General features: G+C 34.6%; 1 protein-coding gene across 1 annotated transcript in view; it reads left to right on the plus strand.

Moving 5' to 3' along the window:
* ATP8A1 (ATPase phospholipid transporting 8A1) overlaps positions 1–18152 on the plus strand; it is a 279653-nt gene extending 261501 nt beyond the window's left edge. Inside the window, exons 36-39 of the mRNA XM_044681740.1 lie at positions 3642–3730; positions 4449–4541; positions 15019–15110; positions 16909–18152. Coding sequence (XP_044537675.1) covers positions 3642–3730; positions 4449–4541; positions 15019–15110; positions 16909–17006 — 372 coding nt within the window. The 3' untranslated portion in view covers positions 17007–18152. The remainder of the gene's footprint in view (positions 1–3641; positions 3731–4448; positions 4542–15018; positions 15111–16908) is intronic.
* The last annotated feature ends 248 nt before the right edge of the window (positions 18153–18400 follow it).

Here is an 18400-nt window from a genome sequence, read left to right on the forward strand (position 1 = left end):
TACTCTGGCCTTTCAGAATTCACTAACAGTGATCCAGAAATTTCATCTGCCAATTTTTCAGAACCCAAAGATTTTATTCATAATGATCCTGTAGTTCAAACTCATCAGAAGCAGCTAGGTGTTGTTTTGTTATCTTTTGCCTTGGATGTGTCACAAGGAAGAGAGGGTTAGGCTGTCTGAGCCCTACTTGTACATTCTAGAATTCTCTCCCTGTGGGTCTCATGCCTCTGCAAACTTGCTCTAACCCTCCTTTCCTTATAACAGATGTCATCTCTTTTTAGCTTATTAGTCAGTGACAAATACTTGATATCTTCCAGTTCCCTGTTATTTTCTTTTAAATTTCATGACTACGCATTATAAACAGAAAAAAATATAGAAAAAAGGTGGTATTTTCCTCATTTTCCTAGCAGGCAAATAATCCTGCTGAAATCTATAAGATCCTGGAATTGAATGGTGATAAATTTGGCTTTAAAGGCAGCTGGGCATACTGCATAGAGCATTTACTAGTTCCGATCAGACATGTTTTGTCCAGACACTGGACAGAGAGGTCACTTGGAATTCTCCTTGCCTCAGTTTCTTCAGCTGCAAAGCAGGAAAACCAATAACCTCTATTTCACAGAGTGGATTTAAGGTTGAAATGAAATGAGAATACATGCAAAGCGCTTTGCTATTGTCATTTGCAGGACAGTGCAGAAAATTGAGTTTTTAGAAGAAACAAAGAGGATTCGGCTTCTGTGGAATAGAAATTGGGGGGGCGGTGGGGGGAAAAGATAAGAAAAGAGAGAGATGTTCTAGTCCAGTTCAAGTACCCTTGAACAGTCCTGGGGAAAAAAAAGTGAAAAATCTAGCCCCAGTTCGCCAGTCCTAGCGCTCGCTCTGTTTGCCTGGTCCGGTGGGGATCTCCGCTGTTAACTTCTACCAAGGCCTCTCGGGACAAGTTCACCCAGAGCCGGCAGAAGCATTCTTGGACATAACTTGAATCTTGAGCCGCCGTTCATTTATTTTCGAAGTCCCGTTTGTATCATTTTGAGTCCTTGTCACTCTCCGGAGACAAGAGGTTATTTGTTTTCCCTCCTGGGCTTGTCGGGGCTCCGATGGACCAGGCTTTGCAGCCCTGGTTTTCTGAGTCTTTCTGAAGTCCCCCCCGGGAGCCACTTTTGTGGCAGATTCCATCGGGTTTCACAAGGCCTCGAGGCCGAGTGGGGGCGGGGGCAGACTTGGCATAGACCACAAATCTCACACATTAGGAACAATTTGTAAACTTCGAACAGAGGGAGCCAGAGTCCATCCCCAGAACAGGCTGCTCCTGTTACGGCCATTGTCTGAAAGGGATTGGTTTGCCATTTCCCAGATGACCTGCCTGTGTGTGGAGAGATGTGAAAAGTTAGAGACAAAAATGGTTTCTACAGAGCGAGGGGGAGCTTTCTTGTGCAGAAAGGAAGGAAATACCTCTGTGGGATTTTATTTTTTTCCCCTCTTCATCCAAAAAATACAAAGAGGCTCTCTGTCTTTAATGCGAATGTCAGCTTTAAATCTTTTAGGTTTGGATTAACTCTGCAAAGGAGAAAAAAAAATCTGACAGCCTTTCAAATATGACGGAGGAAAAAAAAAAACTTTTTTTCCTCGATTCTTGTTGTTCATTTGTAAAGCCAAAGGCAGGGTAGGCTGTGAATACTGGGCGCCAGTTGTTCCTCCATTCATAGTTAGCATCACAATGGTCAGAATTAACATCCTAAAACCTACATCCCCACTTCTATTTCACCCTCAGACATTTCGTACAAGGTGGCAGAGAAGAAACCTTTTCCTGGCTTCCCCAGGAAAATAAAAACGTTAGAAATGAAGCCGGGCAAACCTGATATTTTAGATTAAAATGCCTAGAATTATCTTGCCTTTTTTTTTTTTTCACGCGGAAAAAATGGCCATTCTACAGTTGTTATCTTACTATAAAGCTCCCTAGGAAACAAACCAACAACCAGCCCCCCACCCGCCCGCTCCGCAACCTTGATAGACATTTCCTATTACACAGTTAGTGTTAGTTTTAACAATTGAGAATGTCAGCAAACATGTCCAAGATCATGTTTTGCTTATAAAATAAAGTGACTTTTATGTGAATATTTCTCTGCTCCTTCGGTGTCAGAGGTATATGGGTGTAGGTCTGTGAAACCCGCGGATTATTGTTTAATTTTAGCGGCAGAATTTGTTTGTTTTAGGGGCCATTTTGTAATGGCTTTGACTTGATTTTTTTAAAGGACTATTTTCAGGGCTCCGGTGCTTGGTGCAAACAGAATCTGGGCCCCAGAGCTGCGTCTGTGTGCGTGCTGAATCTGTTACATGGCCAATGAAAAATACGGTTCTGAGAACTGACTTGGATGCTTGACTACAGCTACCTACCAGCAGAAACGCTGAAAAGCAGCTTAGACCCTTCCCTGAAGGGTTGACTTTTTTTCCATTTCTGAATATTAGTTGTGTCTATGTGAAAAGATATCTAATGATACGGATAACGGTGGACCGACAGCCCATAAAGACAAAATTCTTGGGAAATATTCCTCAACTATGTGCACCATGAGAGCTTTCTTTTTCTTTTTCTTTTTCCTCTTTTTCTTTTTTTCTCACTCCTTAAATTTGCTAGTTGGCTCCTTTTTAGAAAAAATATAACAAGAGTTTTCTTAAATGGTTTCCATTAGAATCTACAAATTTTGCTTTTTAGAAGTAATCAGACTCCCAAGAATTAAGAATTTTCTGGGGCCGTTGTGTGGCACTGTGACTTCTAATCCACCTAATCTAATTATATTACAATGCCATTTTTATATTATAATTGCAGGCAACTCAGCAATTTATTAATAATAGGATTTTTTTTGGCAACTATAATATTTCAAATATAGGTACTTGGCATGTGATCTAAAGGCAGGTTTATTTTAATACAATTTGTTCTAATTTTACATGCAAGTTATTTGCTTTGGCCTTGGCTCTGCCATAACAGGTGTGCTGAAGCAAGTTATATAATTAATTTGAAGAGAAGAAAACTGATTTCCCTCCCGAACCAGTCAAAAAAACATGACCAAATGCTTATTGTTGGTGATGTCTCCATTTTCAAAGAATTTCACATAATTTAGCTAAATGCTATAGTGATGGCTTTTGAAATCAAGTTTTCAACTTATTTGTTTTTATTTGATAATTACATCAAAGGGTGTTGGAAAGGTGCAAGATTTTCTTTTGATGGTTTTTTAGATTTTAAAGGTTAAGGAAAATATTATTCTGGCCTAGTCTGGATTGTATTTGGACTCTTGCTTGAAAAGAATGGAGCATGATGTTCCAAGCCATTGAAAAGGCATATAGGAATGTCAAGATTTATTATCTCCCTCTCATGTTCATGATCAAGAGAGAGAAAACTCTATTAAAAGAAATTCGCATGGTGAAACTTAATAGTGTTAGGGTATTGTAGGAAAGAAAGCTATTCCGAAGATGTAATAAATTAAAGTTTTCACAGATTTGGTTCTCAAATCAAAACATTTTACAAATTATGCTAACACCTGTGAATCCAAAATGTGATCTGAATTTGCTAGTATCTTCGTGTAAACTCAGTCATCGTAAGCTTTCCAAGTGATTTTAAAAGTTTGTGTATTTTGTTTTTATCCATTCAGGCAGCCATGCTCTTTAGTTCTGGAGTCTTCTGGATGGGACTGTTATTTATTCCTGTGACATCTTTGCTCCTCGACGTTGTATACAAAGTGTAAGTTTATCTGTCTTCGATTCTATGATTATAGACAGGCCTGCCTCGGTAGGATTGACCTGGCCCCCTAAATAGGAGGTCATCTTCAGAGCTTATTTTTTTGGCAGTTTACGAGGTTTACTAGTATTATAAGATTAGGAAAAAGAAAAATTAACAGAAGAAAGGGTCGACTGCGCGGCTGAACGAAGGCCACTCCAAAGTGGAGAAACTGAACTGAAGCAGAAAGTCCATCTTAACATTGGGAAGCACTGCACCGAGGAGAATTATTTGGAGGTTTTCACTTAAACCATTCCAGATACAAAGGATAATTGATGTAAGAAGTGAGTTCCTTTTGAATGAATCAGGTTTCTGATGGCAATATTTAGAAGGGTGAAGGGAGAGTCCCCTGCTTGCCTGAAGCCCTGTCAATTTCTCTTTGACTATTTATATTAATTACTCCCACAATCTAAATTATTTCACCTGACATTCACTTCTTATATTTATTTAATATTTATCCATGTTTTATGTTAAGCCAAAAATATTTTTCAGCAAGTAATTTGCATAATTATTTTAAGATTTAAAAGGAGCTCAGCTGAGATTAATGTTTATGTAGTGGTTGCTCTTTCTAAAGTGATCATTGCACTTATAAGTTATTAGCATAGAATTAAACTGAATAGCTGGTTCTTGTATTTTGACAATTTCAAGGGAATGTTTCTGAATCTTTTTTTTTTCAAAACAGAATCAAGAGAGCCACTTTTAAAACGCTGGTAGATGAAGTTCAAGAACTGGAGGCAAAATCCCAAGATCCAGGGGCAGTTGTACATGGAAAAAGGTAAAAAAAAAAAAAAAAAATATTAAAAACTACTTTCTTAGTGTCCTTTTTTTTTTAAAAAAAATCTACCTATCATTTTCTGTTATGGCATTATGATCTAATCCCCTGAAACCAAAGGAAAAATCATGATACTAAGCTTAAAAGGTAACCAAAATAAGGCATATATGAAGAAAATTAATATTTAGCTTAAGTAATTAACAACAATACAAAAGACCTCCTGCATATATTTTTAAGTAGAACTGAAAATCCAGAACACTCAGGTTCTGACTTGTTCTGAGTGGGGCACTTTGAGTAAGCCACTAGCCCCTGCAACATCCCTGGAAGTTCTCTAAAATATGTTTCCCTATTTGCACTGATCTCCATTGATAGGGCTTTCCTCATGGGAAGTTCCTTGGACTGATGAAATCCAGGTTTTGTCTCCCAGAAAGTCACAATTAGTTTAAGTTGGTTAGTCTGATTTGGCAAAATGTCTTATATTTAAGGATTCGAGGCACTTAAATTCTTAGTGCTCTGGGCAACTCCCAGGGACTCAGAAATTGCTTAAAAGATGCTGATGCATTCTGGAACTACAAGTTTCTTCTTCTATAATGAAAGCACAGGCCCATCTCTAGCCCAATCCCTTATCGATTTCAAAATGTCATTCTCATCTCCCACACTCTCCAGTTCTGGGGTACTGGAAAAGTCACCCACTAACTCTTGGTGCTCCTTTTATCCTGAGGTAATCTAGTAGATACCTTGTCTCATAAAATGGTGAATAAAAGTATTTGTTAAAAAAAATTAAGTGGTATATATTGGTGATAATGGTGGATCTCCTCCAGCAATTAAGTTTTTCAGTTTTAGCAGTAACTGACGCACATAAATGCTACTTAATTTAGAGTTTTGTCATTCTACAATCATTTAGAGAATTTGGAATATGATTATACCTTCTAAATAAGGGTGTGACAAAGGGAAAGTAGATTTGGCTTAAATTCTTAGGAGTCCAAAAGGGGGTCCAAATTTCTACTAAAAAGGAAAAGGAAATTGATCAAATCAGTGGCTAAATGCTTCTCTACCAAAAGGGAGTGAAGTATTCTGATCTGTGGCTCCTACTACTACCATGATGATGGCAAACCTGAACAACAATATATTCTCCCCAAATAAAACAAAGAAGTAGAAAGAAGGGAATAAAACGGAGGATGAAATGAAAAGTCAAAAAGAAACCGGAAGGACCAATCACTGAAACCAGCTGTTCTATCAGAGGATATTTAAAGTAACTTGCTAATGTGATCACAAACAATGTGAATCATCTTTTTAAAAACAATTGCCAATAAAAAGGGTACCAAAAACTGGAACTGAGCAAATGTCCCATTTTCCAAAATGAAGAATTCTGTACCAGACATTTCAACATGTTATTCTAAAAAAGCAAGTTCCACATAGTACAATAAGCTTTATTTTGACACCAGATAATTAAACCTAATAATATGTGAGGTCTTAGAGAGAAAATGAAGCAATCAGTTGGAGTTAATATGGGTTCATGAAGAATGATTTATGCCAAACAACTTTTTTAAATGGTTACTAGGTTAATATGTTCAGGGAATTCCATAACAGATATCTTATTTTCAGCAAGGCATCTGGCAAAGTCTGCCAAAATATCCTTATAAATAAGATATGTGGATGGTATTGAAATACAATTAAAGGGATTCAGAGCTGGTTAAATAACAGCATTTGAAGAATACCAATTAACTAATTGATGTCAGCCTGACAGGAAGACCCTAAATAGCATGCCATAGGAGTCAATCTTAGGCTGATCCTTTTTCATGATTATAATAATCATTTAGAAGAAGCACTTAGTTAAAAAAAATAAACTTTGATCATTACATAAGTTTGAGTCATTATTATAAAGACAAAAAGGCATGCTGTCAAATGTATAGTAGTGGAGAAATAGGAGGAATAAATTATGTGAAAAATGATTAAATCTAGATTTAAAAGGCTGGAATGTTGGACTATTACAGCAAGATGAAATTTAAATAAAAATAAATATGAAATCAGGCTTTTAGGTTCAAAAGAACAATTCTAAAAATACTGGAGACCTGAATTTACAATAGCATGTATTTTTGCATGTGTGTTTATGTAATATATATGTATATTATATATATGCATATATATTTATCTTACATGGGAATATTAAAAGGACCCAAGCACAGTATGAGATAATGTGGTAGATTTAGCTACATTGACAGAAATAGAATGTCAGCTTATTAAATATTATCATCTTCACTAGTCAGACCTCATCTAATATATGATGATCCCTTCTAATATTACATTTTAAAAGGATTAGTGACAAACTAGAGCATATACATCTAGAAGTTGGGAAATTAGAATGATGAGGCACCTGGAAGTGAGGTTAGGATTAACTGTTAAAAAAAAAGAACCTGGAAAGGTTTTGCCTAAAGATGAGACTGGAGGAAGGAAGGAAGGAAGGAAGGAAGGAAGGAAGGAAGGACACATATCTTCAAGAATTTTCCAAACTGTCCTAGAAAAGAGAGCAGAAGCTTGTTCTGTGTTCTTACAGAGGGCAGAATGAGGAACAATGGTTAGACCTTATGAAGAGTTAGATTTCAGCCCAATAGGAGCACCTTGCTCCCTATTAGAGCTACGTAAGAATGGAATGAGCCACTTTCTGAGAAGTGGAGCTCCCCACCAGTGCTTGTGGTCAGAGCTAGGTAACTACCGACTCAAGAATGTTGCAAGGGCGATTCTCGTGTTGGACAGGAGAGTGGAATCCATCATGTCCCATTTCCCTTCCAAGGCTGATATTCTTTACCCCTCTGAAATAAGGAGAAGAGGGAAGGAAAGAAACCAGAGAAACTAAAAAGAAAAGGAGGAATTTGAAATGATGAAGGACCTAGAGTAAGACAGAAGAACAATTGTAAGAGACAGAAGAGTGATGAATGAAGCAATGAAGAAAAGCTAGGTTTTAGAGCTAAAAGCATAGATGCCAAATTGCCATGTAGTCAATTTAAGCCACTTCTGCTTTTTCATAGACTTTCTCTGGTGTCAGGGTTTGCTGTTAAATGTTTTTATTTAGCAAGTATTAGTTAAGAATTGTGGTTAGGACGTGTTATTTGGTTGAACCTATTTTTTAGGTTATATCCCCAACAAACCAGAAAAACATGGGCTCTTTCAACTAAGATTTGATCTAAGAGATGAGCTGTCAGGTAACAGTTTATTCATCAATAAGCTCAGGCCATGGATGTGTAAAATATGGTTTGTAATTCTAGACTGACCAAATAGCTACCAGCGTCTCTTAAATTTCTCAGATTTGAGGTAACATTTCAAAATATAACTGTCATTTTCTTTCTCAGTCAACTCAATGTGTTGATTAAGCCTTCATTCTATTTTAATTGTCAGTATGTATAAAATTTCAAGCAAATTCTTCTTTTTTCTCAGTCAACTCAATGTGTTGATTCAGGATTCAGCCTTTATTCTATTTTAATTGTCAGAATGTATCAAATTTCAAGCAAATTCTTCTTTACTTCTGAACTTTGATGACTTTAATCAAGGTGGAATATTAATTGATTAAAATAAATTATTTTACTAGAAACTAGAAATTATTTTGCTAAAAACATAAACAGAATCTTAATTAAGTTTGCCAGTTTTTATTCCTTATAGTGGGCATAAACCAGAGTTTAATCAAAAGTCATATGTATGTGTATATATATAATTCATGCTTTTAAAAGAGCTTCAAGTGACCTAAGCCGGCATGGAATCATCCAAAGAAATTTTTACTAGAAGAACTTTTTAAGAGAATTTGGAAAGAGGGGTAAATTTCTTACTTGCTTTGTCTCACCGTGGCAATGAACCTGTTTCCCCAAGCCCTATTTTAAATTTTATAGGGTTTTAATTTTAAAAGTGTATTAGCAAAAATATGAGATTCTGTGTCTTATCTCACAAGCTCCTAGCCTAGCAGAGAAATAATTTGAAATAGTAACTTACTGAAAGATAGATAACGTGGGGATTAAGATCAATTAAATCTTAGAATGATTTCACAAAGAATTAATACGCAACCATTATGCTATCATACTCCTGGATATTCCTTCACCAACTCACTGTACTACCATCTGGGTCTAGTTTAAGCCAACTGGATATCATCACAGAGCTAATTGTGGACAGCAATCGACTGAGATACCATGATTCCAGAATTTGATGTAAAAGAGATATAGACGTGGTCATCACTTACATGTTGGAGGTTAGTTTTAATAGTTGAACAAAATAACTTACCAACTGAACATAATAGAAAATATTTTAAGTTTACCAATACGCCAATGACAAAATATGAGTTAGTGGATGTTAAATGAATTATTCACTGTACTGTATGGCCTATGACTGGTATGGCTTAAAAAAGGTATTGCATTTTAAATAAGATGTCTGTGCCTTCACTTCCACTGAAAATTCTGTGCTGCTCTATTTTGATAACTATAGAAAGAGTCCATCTGTTTTAAGTGGAGGTTGCAGCTGAATTTTTTTAATTGAATTTCCTAATTTCGATATTACGTAGGACTCTACGATATGGTACAAGATTGAACATAGCCTAATGTTGAAAAGGGAAATAAATATGATATGAAATAGATTAATGATGACACAGGTAGAGAAAATTTTTCTTCATTTTCTGTGTTGGGTTTTTGCAGCAAAAACAGTTTTTATTTGTTCCTTCTTTATGTAGCACATATTTTTCAGTAGAGTAGAAGTTATTACTTTATAGTAAATATCGGTAACCATAAATATCCGTGGCACTGAAGAGCATTTTTTTAAATGTAACAGAGCTCTTGTTGAAAGGAGTATAAATCCTAAGTTGAAAGGTTCACTATAGGTGAAATCCTGGAGAAATACCATTCCTCATCATATAATGTTTACCGTGCTCCCTCCTGTGCGTGGCATTTATATTTATACGCTATGGTAAAGAATGAACTATTAAATCAAGGCAGAACAAAAAGGCATGCATCTCTCGGTTTGATATTTTACATGACAGAGAATCATTTCTGCCTATGTATATGTACACACATATGTTCTAGCTAATGTTCAACAATATGTTTGTGCTCCACACTAGCCCGAGGAGTTGCTTAAAAACCAAAACACACTCTTGAAGGCTAAAAGCACCTGCTATTTTGTGATTTCATCTCTTCTGATTGAAATGGCAAATTAAATTGCTTGAACCTCAGGGAAAGTGAACAGGTTGGGTGTTTTTTTTTTCATTGAACATTAGACAGACCTTCAGGCTAACGTTTAACATTACTCAGCTAATGGGGAACATTACCTCGTTATAAACAGTTGGTTAGATGCAGTCTTCTGCTGGGAAGCTCCAAACATGTACAAATCAAAATGGCCATCTCCCTATTTAGAGATCCATAACATAAAAGTTAATTTTATTTTATAAAAAAAGGACATTTTATTTATATATATGTGTGTGTGTATAAAAATGTATAAATTATACACATAATTTATATATAAAATACATATAGTTATATAAATTATAAAATTCATTTATTATATAAATTACAAATATAATTGTATAAATTATAAAATTAATTTATTATATAAATTACAAATATAATTATACAAATTATATAATTATATAAAATATAGAAATTATAAAATATAGAAATATAATTTGTGCATTGTTTATATATAAATTATATATTTTATGTGATTTCAATATGTCACATATATGTGTATATAATTTTATATAACAGTATATTATATGACATATTAATTATATGCTGTATATAAATTAATACAAAAATATATTAATAATATTGTACACTAAAATGTGTAATAATATTAATTTGTATATATATACATATATGTATATGGAAAATGTGAAACCTGCCATTAAAGTTTTTGATAAGGAAATTATACCATGGTATATTTGAAATTGCCCTCCCTTGTTACTGTCTAATCATTTCAGCATAAAACACCAGAGGCTTCCTTCCCATCCTTTCCACCACCCCCGTTGCCGGTGGTTCTGCTAACAAAATTAGACCACCTGGTGCTAAAGCTGCCTATTTCCTCCACGCAGTTACATATTTTAGGATCCCACAGGGTCCTCGGGTCTGTAATGTTATATCATTTAAAGAGTAGTTAGAGTCAGAAGAGCGACTATGTAAAAATGGCACCTTCTTCTTCCCCATATCTGTTTATTCCATTGAAAAACACAAGCTCAAGTACTCTTTGCAAAACTAATGCGGTGGTGCATAAAGTCTGCTTCTTGCCCTGATGCGACTATTCCCAATGACAAGGTGGAATTTTCTATTTGTTTTAAATAAGGACTTTAACACTCAGCACTTTCGAAATATGTTTTTGTTGTTATTGTTCAGTTGTTTCGGTCATTTCCGACACTTCATGCGCGACCCCATTTGGGGTTTGCTTGGCCAAAAAAAAAAAAAAAAAAGTTTCTGAGTGGTTTACCATTTCCTTCTCCAATATGTTTAAAATATGTGTATAAAATAACTCATCAGGGCAGCTAGATAGGATGGTAGACAGAACACCAGGTCCGGAGTCAGAAGGAACTGGTTTCAAATCTATATAAATATAATTTCTGGTTATATACCAAAATATATTACAGGGAAATAAATGGAAAAATTCTACTAAAAACTTAACAGGAGCCTCCAAAATAAGTCAATCTATACCTTGATGATAGTGTGAAGGAAAATACAGAGGAATATTGACTAGTTATGGTTCAGAACCTGTATTGAAAATCTCTGTAAATTCACAATAAATAAAACCAGAAGACCTAAAGATGTCGCAGCTAAACAGAGGGGTGCTTAAATATTTTCCGTGAAGAGACAAATAGGAGGAGTTGGAGGAATCTGGCTCAAAATTTCCTAGCTGTGTGATCCTGGATGAATCACTTAGCCTCAGTTGCCTATCCCTTACCACTCTGCTGCCTTGGAATCAATCTTTAGTATTGATTCTAAAACAGAAGAATTTTAAGAAGAAAAAAAATTTTTTTAAGATTTTAAAAAGGATAATCTCCAAAACTATAATGCTATTCTATCGATATTTTATTTTATTGATTCTAATTACAATGAGATTTGCATTCTCTAGTATTCTCTGCTTTCAACAGTCATGATAAAGATATCATTTGTTTTGATTTCTAAAAGAATGAGGACAAAATATAATAGTATGGCTGAAGCCTCGACAGAAGTCCTCCTCCAGGGCTTCTTTGAAGTATGGCGGCAGCAAGAGGTTCTCATTGATGATGAGAGTCCTAGAGAGATCCTACCTAGGTAGACAGGTTTCAGGTATGTTTTGTATCAGCTAGGCAACAACCAGCAGAGCCAAGTATGGTGAGATCCATCACCGGAACACTGACCAGCAGGGAATGAATTTTTTTTGAGTATGTCTATTCTATAAATGGATAAAAATGCAAAGTAGCCTTTAACTTTGCTTTTTGTACATCTGCAATCCTAGTGGAATAAGGTGTGAGTGAGTGAGAGGGAAGGATAGAGGCTGCTAAAGCTTCCTCATTTATTATAAATATTATTATTTCTAACAATTATATGTTATTAGTTTATTAATCTAAATGGTAGGATTAGAATACATGACAACTAATCATTTTTAAAATTTATTTATATTTTATAGGATAAAATATATAATATATTTTATATAATATAATATATTTTTAATTTTGCCATTATTTTGCAAATTCTTATGAGAAACACATTGCTGGGAACAGCGAGGTAGCCTAGTGGATAGAAATTCCAGATCTGTCCTCAGACACTTCCTACCTGAATGACGCTGGGCGAGTCACCTACATTCCATTGCCTAGCCCTTACCACTCTTCTGCCTTGGAACCAATACTAAGGCAGAAGATTAAAAAAATGAAAAGAAACACATTGCTGAAAGAAACAAACCATACCTGGATTGAAATTCTCTGTAAACTCACAGTAAATAAAACCAGAAGACCTAAAGATGTTGCAGCTAAACAGAAGGATGCTTAAATATTTTCCTTAAAGAGACAAATAGAGGAGTTGGGGGAATGTGGTTTATCATGAACCCAGGGGACAATAAGAAACAATGGAGATAATTAAATCACTTTACATGGCTCATATTGAATGTTGGAAAATAGGTCACTATAAATATAATTTCTGGTTATATACCAAAATACGTTACAAGGGAAATAAATGGAGAAATTCAACTAAAACTTAACAGGAGCCTCCAAACTAAGTCAGTCTATACCTTGATAATGTCAGTGTGAAGGAGGATTCGGAGGAATATAGACTAGTTACAGACATAGCAGAAATTTCAGAATTTGCTCTTAGGTCTTCATTTGAACAGAGAAAGCCCATCCAAAGAAGGACTAAAGATGGAAAACTGAGAAAACATGATATTATAAGCAGGTCAAAGCCACCTGCATATATAGAATCAATTCCAAATATTAAGAAATATTAAGGATAAAGGCATTACTTTTGATAATCACCATCTCTGATAAGAATTCAAGAGATTGGTGGGGGGGTGCAGCTGGGTAGCTCAGTGGAATGAAAGTCAGCCCTAGAGACGGGAAGTCCTAAGTTCAAATCCGGCCTCAGCCACTTCCCAGCTGTGTGATCCTGGGCAAGTCACTTGACCCCCATTGCCTACCCTTACCACTCTTCTGCCTTGGATCCAATACACAGTATTGACTCCAAGGTGGAAGGTAAGGGTTTAAAAAAAAAAAAAGAATTCAAGAGATGGAAAACAATTGCCATATTGAGGAAGTCAGAAGAGCCTTGAAACTATTTGTCAGACCAGGAGACCTGGCAGCCAAACACAACACAAGCGTAAACAACAAGCTTATCTATAACACAAGTTTCCAGTTAATAAACTTATTACAAAGGAAAGTTACCAGAAATTAGGAGTAGTATTGCCTCACAAAGCAGTGAAAATCTGCTGAAAAGAAAATAAATTTAAAGAGAATTTCATTCTGTGTTCTAATTATACCAGGTCATACCAAGAATATTTGCAGTTCAAATAAGAATAAAGAAATGTAAAACAAAACCATTTTATTGATGTTTCTATAAATGAATCATTAGCAAAGAGAGTGAAACAAACACATCTAAACTACGCCAACTTAGTAACTCATGTATTACGTGAAGAAAAAAAGAGGTGAAGCAGTATAAATACTTGAGATATCTTGTAAACCATTTGGTTCCCTATCTTCATTCTGATCCATATTTTTCATATCTATCAATGAGAGCCCATTTTCATTATCAAACAAGGGAGGACTAGCTCCACTATAAAGATAGGGCATTTTGGTGATCTTAGTTATCCAAATAATATGTGAGTGCTTTCCAGAATTATTCAAGAAATATTATTCCTTGAGGCATGCTTTCAGTAATTACATGATTAATTACATGAATTTACTTTTGTCAGGAAGACTACTATAAAAATCTGTTGAAAAATAAATATTTCCCTTTGCTGTTTTATTATATAATTATTCCTAAAATAGTTTGAATTCTGCATTTTAAAAATAAAATTATAAACACATTTTCTGTTACTATATCCCAGCGGTATTTGAATTATTCTGACTAGAGAGCTATGTAAAATATTTACTTAGTGTTAATTCCTCCTTCTTTACATAAATGTAACATCCTCAGGGATTTCTTTTGTATATCCCAAAACATAATTTTGTAACCTAAATGGAAATATGAAAAGACATGGTTATAATTAAAATTTTTTGCCTCTAGCCAACATGATAGATTTAGAAGATTCTTTGTTGTACAATATGTTGTGAATCTAATAACTCAATTGACAGTGTCTGAATTCTTTGGCTATAGGTGATATGTAGGTATCTTTATTGTTCACTCTTTTATCAAATGGGGTTAGACTAGCTGACCCCAAGGTTCTTTCCAACTCTTAAGCCTATGATTCTGTGGCATGCCAGTATAACTGACTTCTAACTTGAAACACACATGAAATTTATTCATCCTTATTCCTCTCCTAGAAAATATTTCTTACTTTTGTGGTATTAAAATTTAAGGGTAATAAATGCCTTAAAAGGATAAAACTAAACTGGTAATAACCTTCTTAGAAAAACAGATTTACACTCAGTCTTTCCAGAAGTCATTCTATCATACCTGATAGAGTACAAATTGATTTAAGAATTCTTTGCTGGCATATCTTGAGCCATAATTATTAAATTAAGGAGAAGTACTGAAAATCATCTTGTTTTGTTAATCCCCAGCACTTTTGTTTTACATGAAATAAATACTGGATCATTGGGTGCAGTATTCTTCAAATATGGAAACAAAGCCTAACATGAGGTGTATGATATAAATTGGGATTCAATGAATCATCTTTTTTTAAAAGAGCAGAATCCATACATTACAAATTTCCCAAAGAAATACTTTGTTTATAATTCATATATTTATTCTCCTGGCCCCTAAGTTAAGCTCGTATATATTTGCATATTTCATTAATATATAATTGTGTGTTTCACATGTTTGTACTTTCTTGGTAGCCTAACGGAAAGAGCTCAACTTTTGAAGAATGTTTTTAAGAAAAATCACGTGAACTTATACCGTTCTGAATCTTTGCAACAAAACCTGCTCCGTAAGTTATCTTTAGTTAGTATTTTTTTCTTTTTAAAAAAGCATACCTCAATATGATCACAGCAGTTCTATCACAACAATAAATATTGTTGAATAAGGTTCCTATGGTATTTTGCTATGTAAAAATCATAGCATGATAAAAATAATTATATATATATATGCCAATGCAAAAAAAGCTTATAATTATCATTATCAGAAGCCCAACAGTCTAAATTTATTGTTATACTATAGATAAAAAATAAGATATCGACAAAATATATTCCATGTATATATAATATATAACTACAAAAAACATCCCCAAAACAAACAATAAATATTGTATTTCATGGGCCTTTCCTACATTTTGAAAAGTTCTCAGTGGTAGAATGTGATGGGATATGGTAATATAAGTACTTTGGATAATGAATATTAACTTTAAGAGATATTTTTTACTTGTTTTATTTTGCAAGAGGAGTAAGATTTTCTAATGAATAATAGATAATCTATTTTTTCACTAAAAGTATATAGCTATATGTAAACATAAAATTGGTTAGATACTTCTACCTCTAATGTTACAAGGATCTAAAAATAAATACCGTTATTTAAAACATTAACTATATCATCAGAACCAAAGTAAATTTCTCATTTGTGTGGTTAATGCTTAATTTTTTTACTAGCCGTGTGTTTTTTGCATGTCTGCTTTTTTTATTCATGTATACCAGTAACATTTTGTTACTTCATTTTAAATGAGAATTGGCACAATTCAACATTTCAATTATTTCACCAAATATACCTACTTATACTCTCTTTTATACATCTTATTGCATTTTGTGAACTGAATATCTAATTTTATTTGTATTATATATTTTTATATTTTATACATTTTTATATTTATAAATTTGTGTTTGTATAATTTATAATTACATAGTATATATTTATGTATATAAATATATTTATATGCCTATAAATATATTTATATATTTTTATTTTAGGAAATCTGGCAGCAGGAAAAGTATCATTTATTTTATTTTTTTTAGCAGACAAAGGAAACTTTATTTTTTTTTTGTTTATTTTTTTAAGTGTCATTCATTTTAGCAACAACTAAAATTTTGGAACAGTTTGTTCTTATGACCACTAAATGAATATTATTAGGGCAAAATAAAAAAATGAATAATATGTATTTCCCAAATGAGTAGAAATGCAAAAAAAAAAAAAAATTGAAGAACACATTCTAGAGAGCTCTAAGAATATAGTGACCTAGAGCCACTGCTCCCTATACTGATCCTGCTCTTGGATTTTCCCCATCATGTTGATTAAAGAGCTCATCCTCAATGGCAGAACCAAGGAGAGGAAGAAGGTGGGAGATGGCCACACAGGAGTGGAAATCTGACCCATTGGTCTGCAATGCTGTGAAACATAATTGTGAAAAAGCATTTACACGTTTTCTGAATGACTAAGATCAGCAGTATTCTGTATCTTTATGTGGGAGCCAATCCTTCCTTATTTGATCATCAAATTCTCTCTTATTAATAGATGTGAAAAAATAGGGATCCCAATGAAGAAAAATAGAGAATCACATTTTTTCAAGAAATCCAAAGTTTTTATACCGTTTCCTCTCTTTTTTCACTCGCTACATTGGCAACTGAATCAGCATCATTCAGATGTGATTGGTTGTTCCACCGTCCTTATAAAAAACGTCAGTAGGTCTACCAGGAATGGAAACCCATCAACCTGTGAATATTCCACATCCCAAAATGGCAGAGTTGACTTCCGGGTTCTCCTTCCAAAGAAATAAGCTCTCTTTTGTTTTGTATCTGCAGATGGGTACGCTTTCTCTCAAGATGAAAACGGCATCGTTTCCCAGTCCGAAGTGATCAGGGCTTACGACACTACGAAACAAAGACCGGACGAGTGGTGAACGGAGGGGGGCTTCGCTGAAGAAGGAAGCTCGAATTCTTACTTCCGTGAGACAACCTACTAGGTCTTTACTGGAAATCTGCTAAATGATTCCAGTCCAGGAAGTTACAAGAAAAAAAAAAAAATCCCTGCTGATGTCATTGCGTGAAGTTCAGATTCCTCCGTTCTGTAGACGTGAGCACTGTGCAACTGTACGGTAACAAGATCTCTTTCAAAAGTTTTCTAAACAAGTATTTGCTTAATCTTTGTAAACAGAAGTGGAAAATGACCTTGTATCCTGCCAGGACTGCTGACTTAAAATGAGGTTCTTTCAGCGTCGTCCTTAACAGCGCCTCTTGGGAGAGGGGTGATGCTGAGATTCCCGAATATCCCGTGACATTCCCCGTGAAAGGACGGCAGACCTTTACTCTCTGTGAAATCTGTGAAATGGCGTTCTGTCAAAGAGGGACTGGACTGTTAGTAAACAAGACTCAGATTCAAAATGAGCTGAAAAAACCAGCATTTTCAAGGGGCGGACTCACGCTCCCGAGCAAAATTTCTAAGCAAGGCATCCGTGGTTTGTTTGTGTCAAAACCGTCCTCATAAATGTTTGCCAAAGAAGTTCAATAAATGTATTTCTCCTTCAGTAGCCATTTGCACAGAAACGTCAAAGGAAGCTTCTTTCTTGTCCTTTTGTCAGAACTGCATGCTTGACTTTTTAATCTCTTAAGAGGATCGGTTTGCAAAAATGAGTCCAATTCAGGTTTCGTCTATGGCATTTGCTACTAAAATCTGTAAACGTTTTTGCACCTTCAGCCTTACGAATGCTTCTTTCTTCCTTGTCTTGTTCATCTGTCCGTGTCGGAGAGGTGCATTTCAATATGGCGACTCTCTTGGTTGTGGTGGTGATTTTTCTAACGTTGTGTTTCTATCTAATTAGCCGGCTCTAGTGTATTTCCATCTTTTTTCTATGATGTTTCTGCTCTAAATTTTGTGGCCTGACGTGGTATTGTAAAGTCCTAAGAGGAGCACTTTTTTTTTTCCACTTGAGAAAAATACATTTGCATATTTATATGACTTCCAAAGTTTTCTGTCCAAATATTTGGAATATACCACACCAGATAAATGCATTTGCTTTTGTAATCAATCTCCTTTGGTTTTGCCTTCGGATTCCCCCTAAAGGTGAAGGCTGTCTTAGACAGCCAAGCCACGTGTAATCTATATTTAAGAATGAGTAATTCGTTTTCAATTCTGTTGTCAGAGGTAGCTACTGCATTTCTTTTAATGCAAATGAATCATGTGCTAATGAAAAAAACACATTTCAACTACAAATAAAAAGAATTGCCCATTTTACCCAATGAAAACGGGAAGTATTTCTCATTATAAATAGGTTATATTGGTGTTAACTGAGTATTT

Source organism: Gracilinanus agilis, chromosome 6 (assembly GCF_016433145.1).
Source record: "Gracilinanus agilis isolate LMUSP501 chromosome 6, AgileGrace, whole genome shotgun sequence".
Lineage (NCBI taxonomy): Eukaryota > Metazoa > Chordata > Mammalia > Didelphimorphia > Didelphidae > Gracilinanus > Gracilinanus agilis.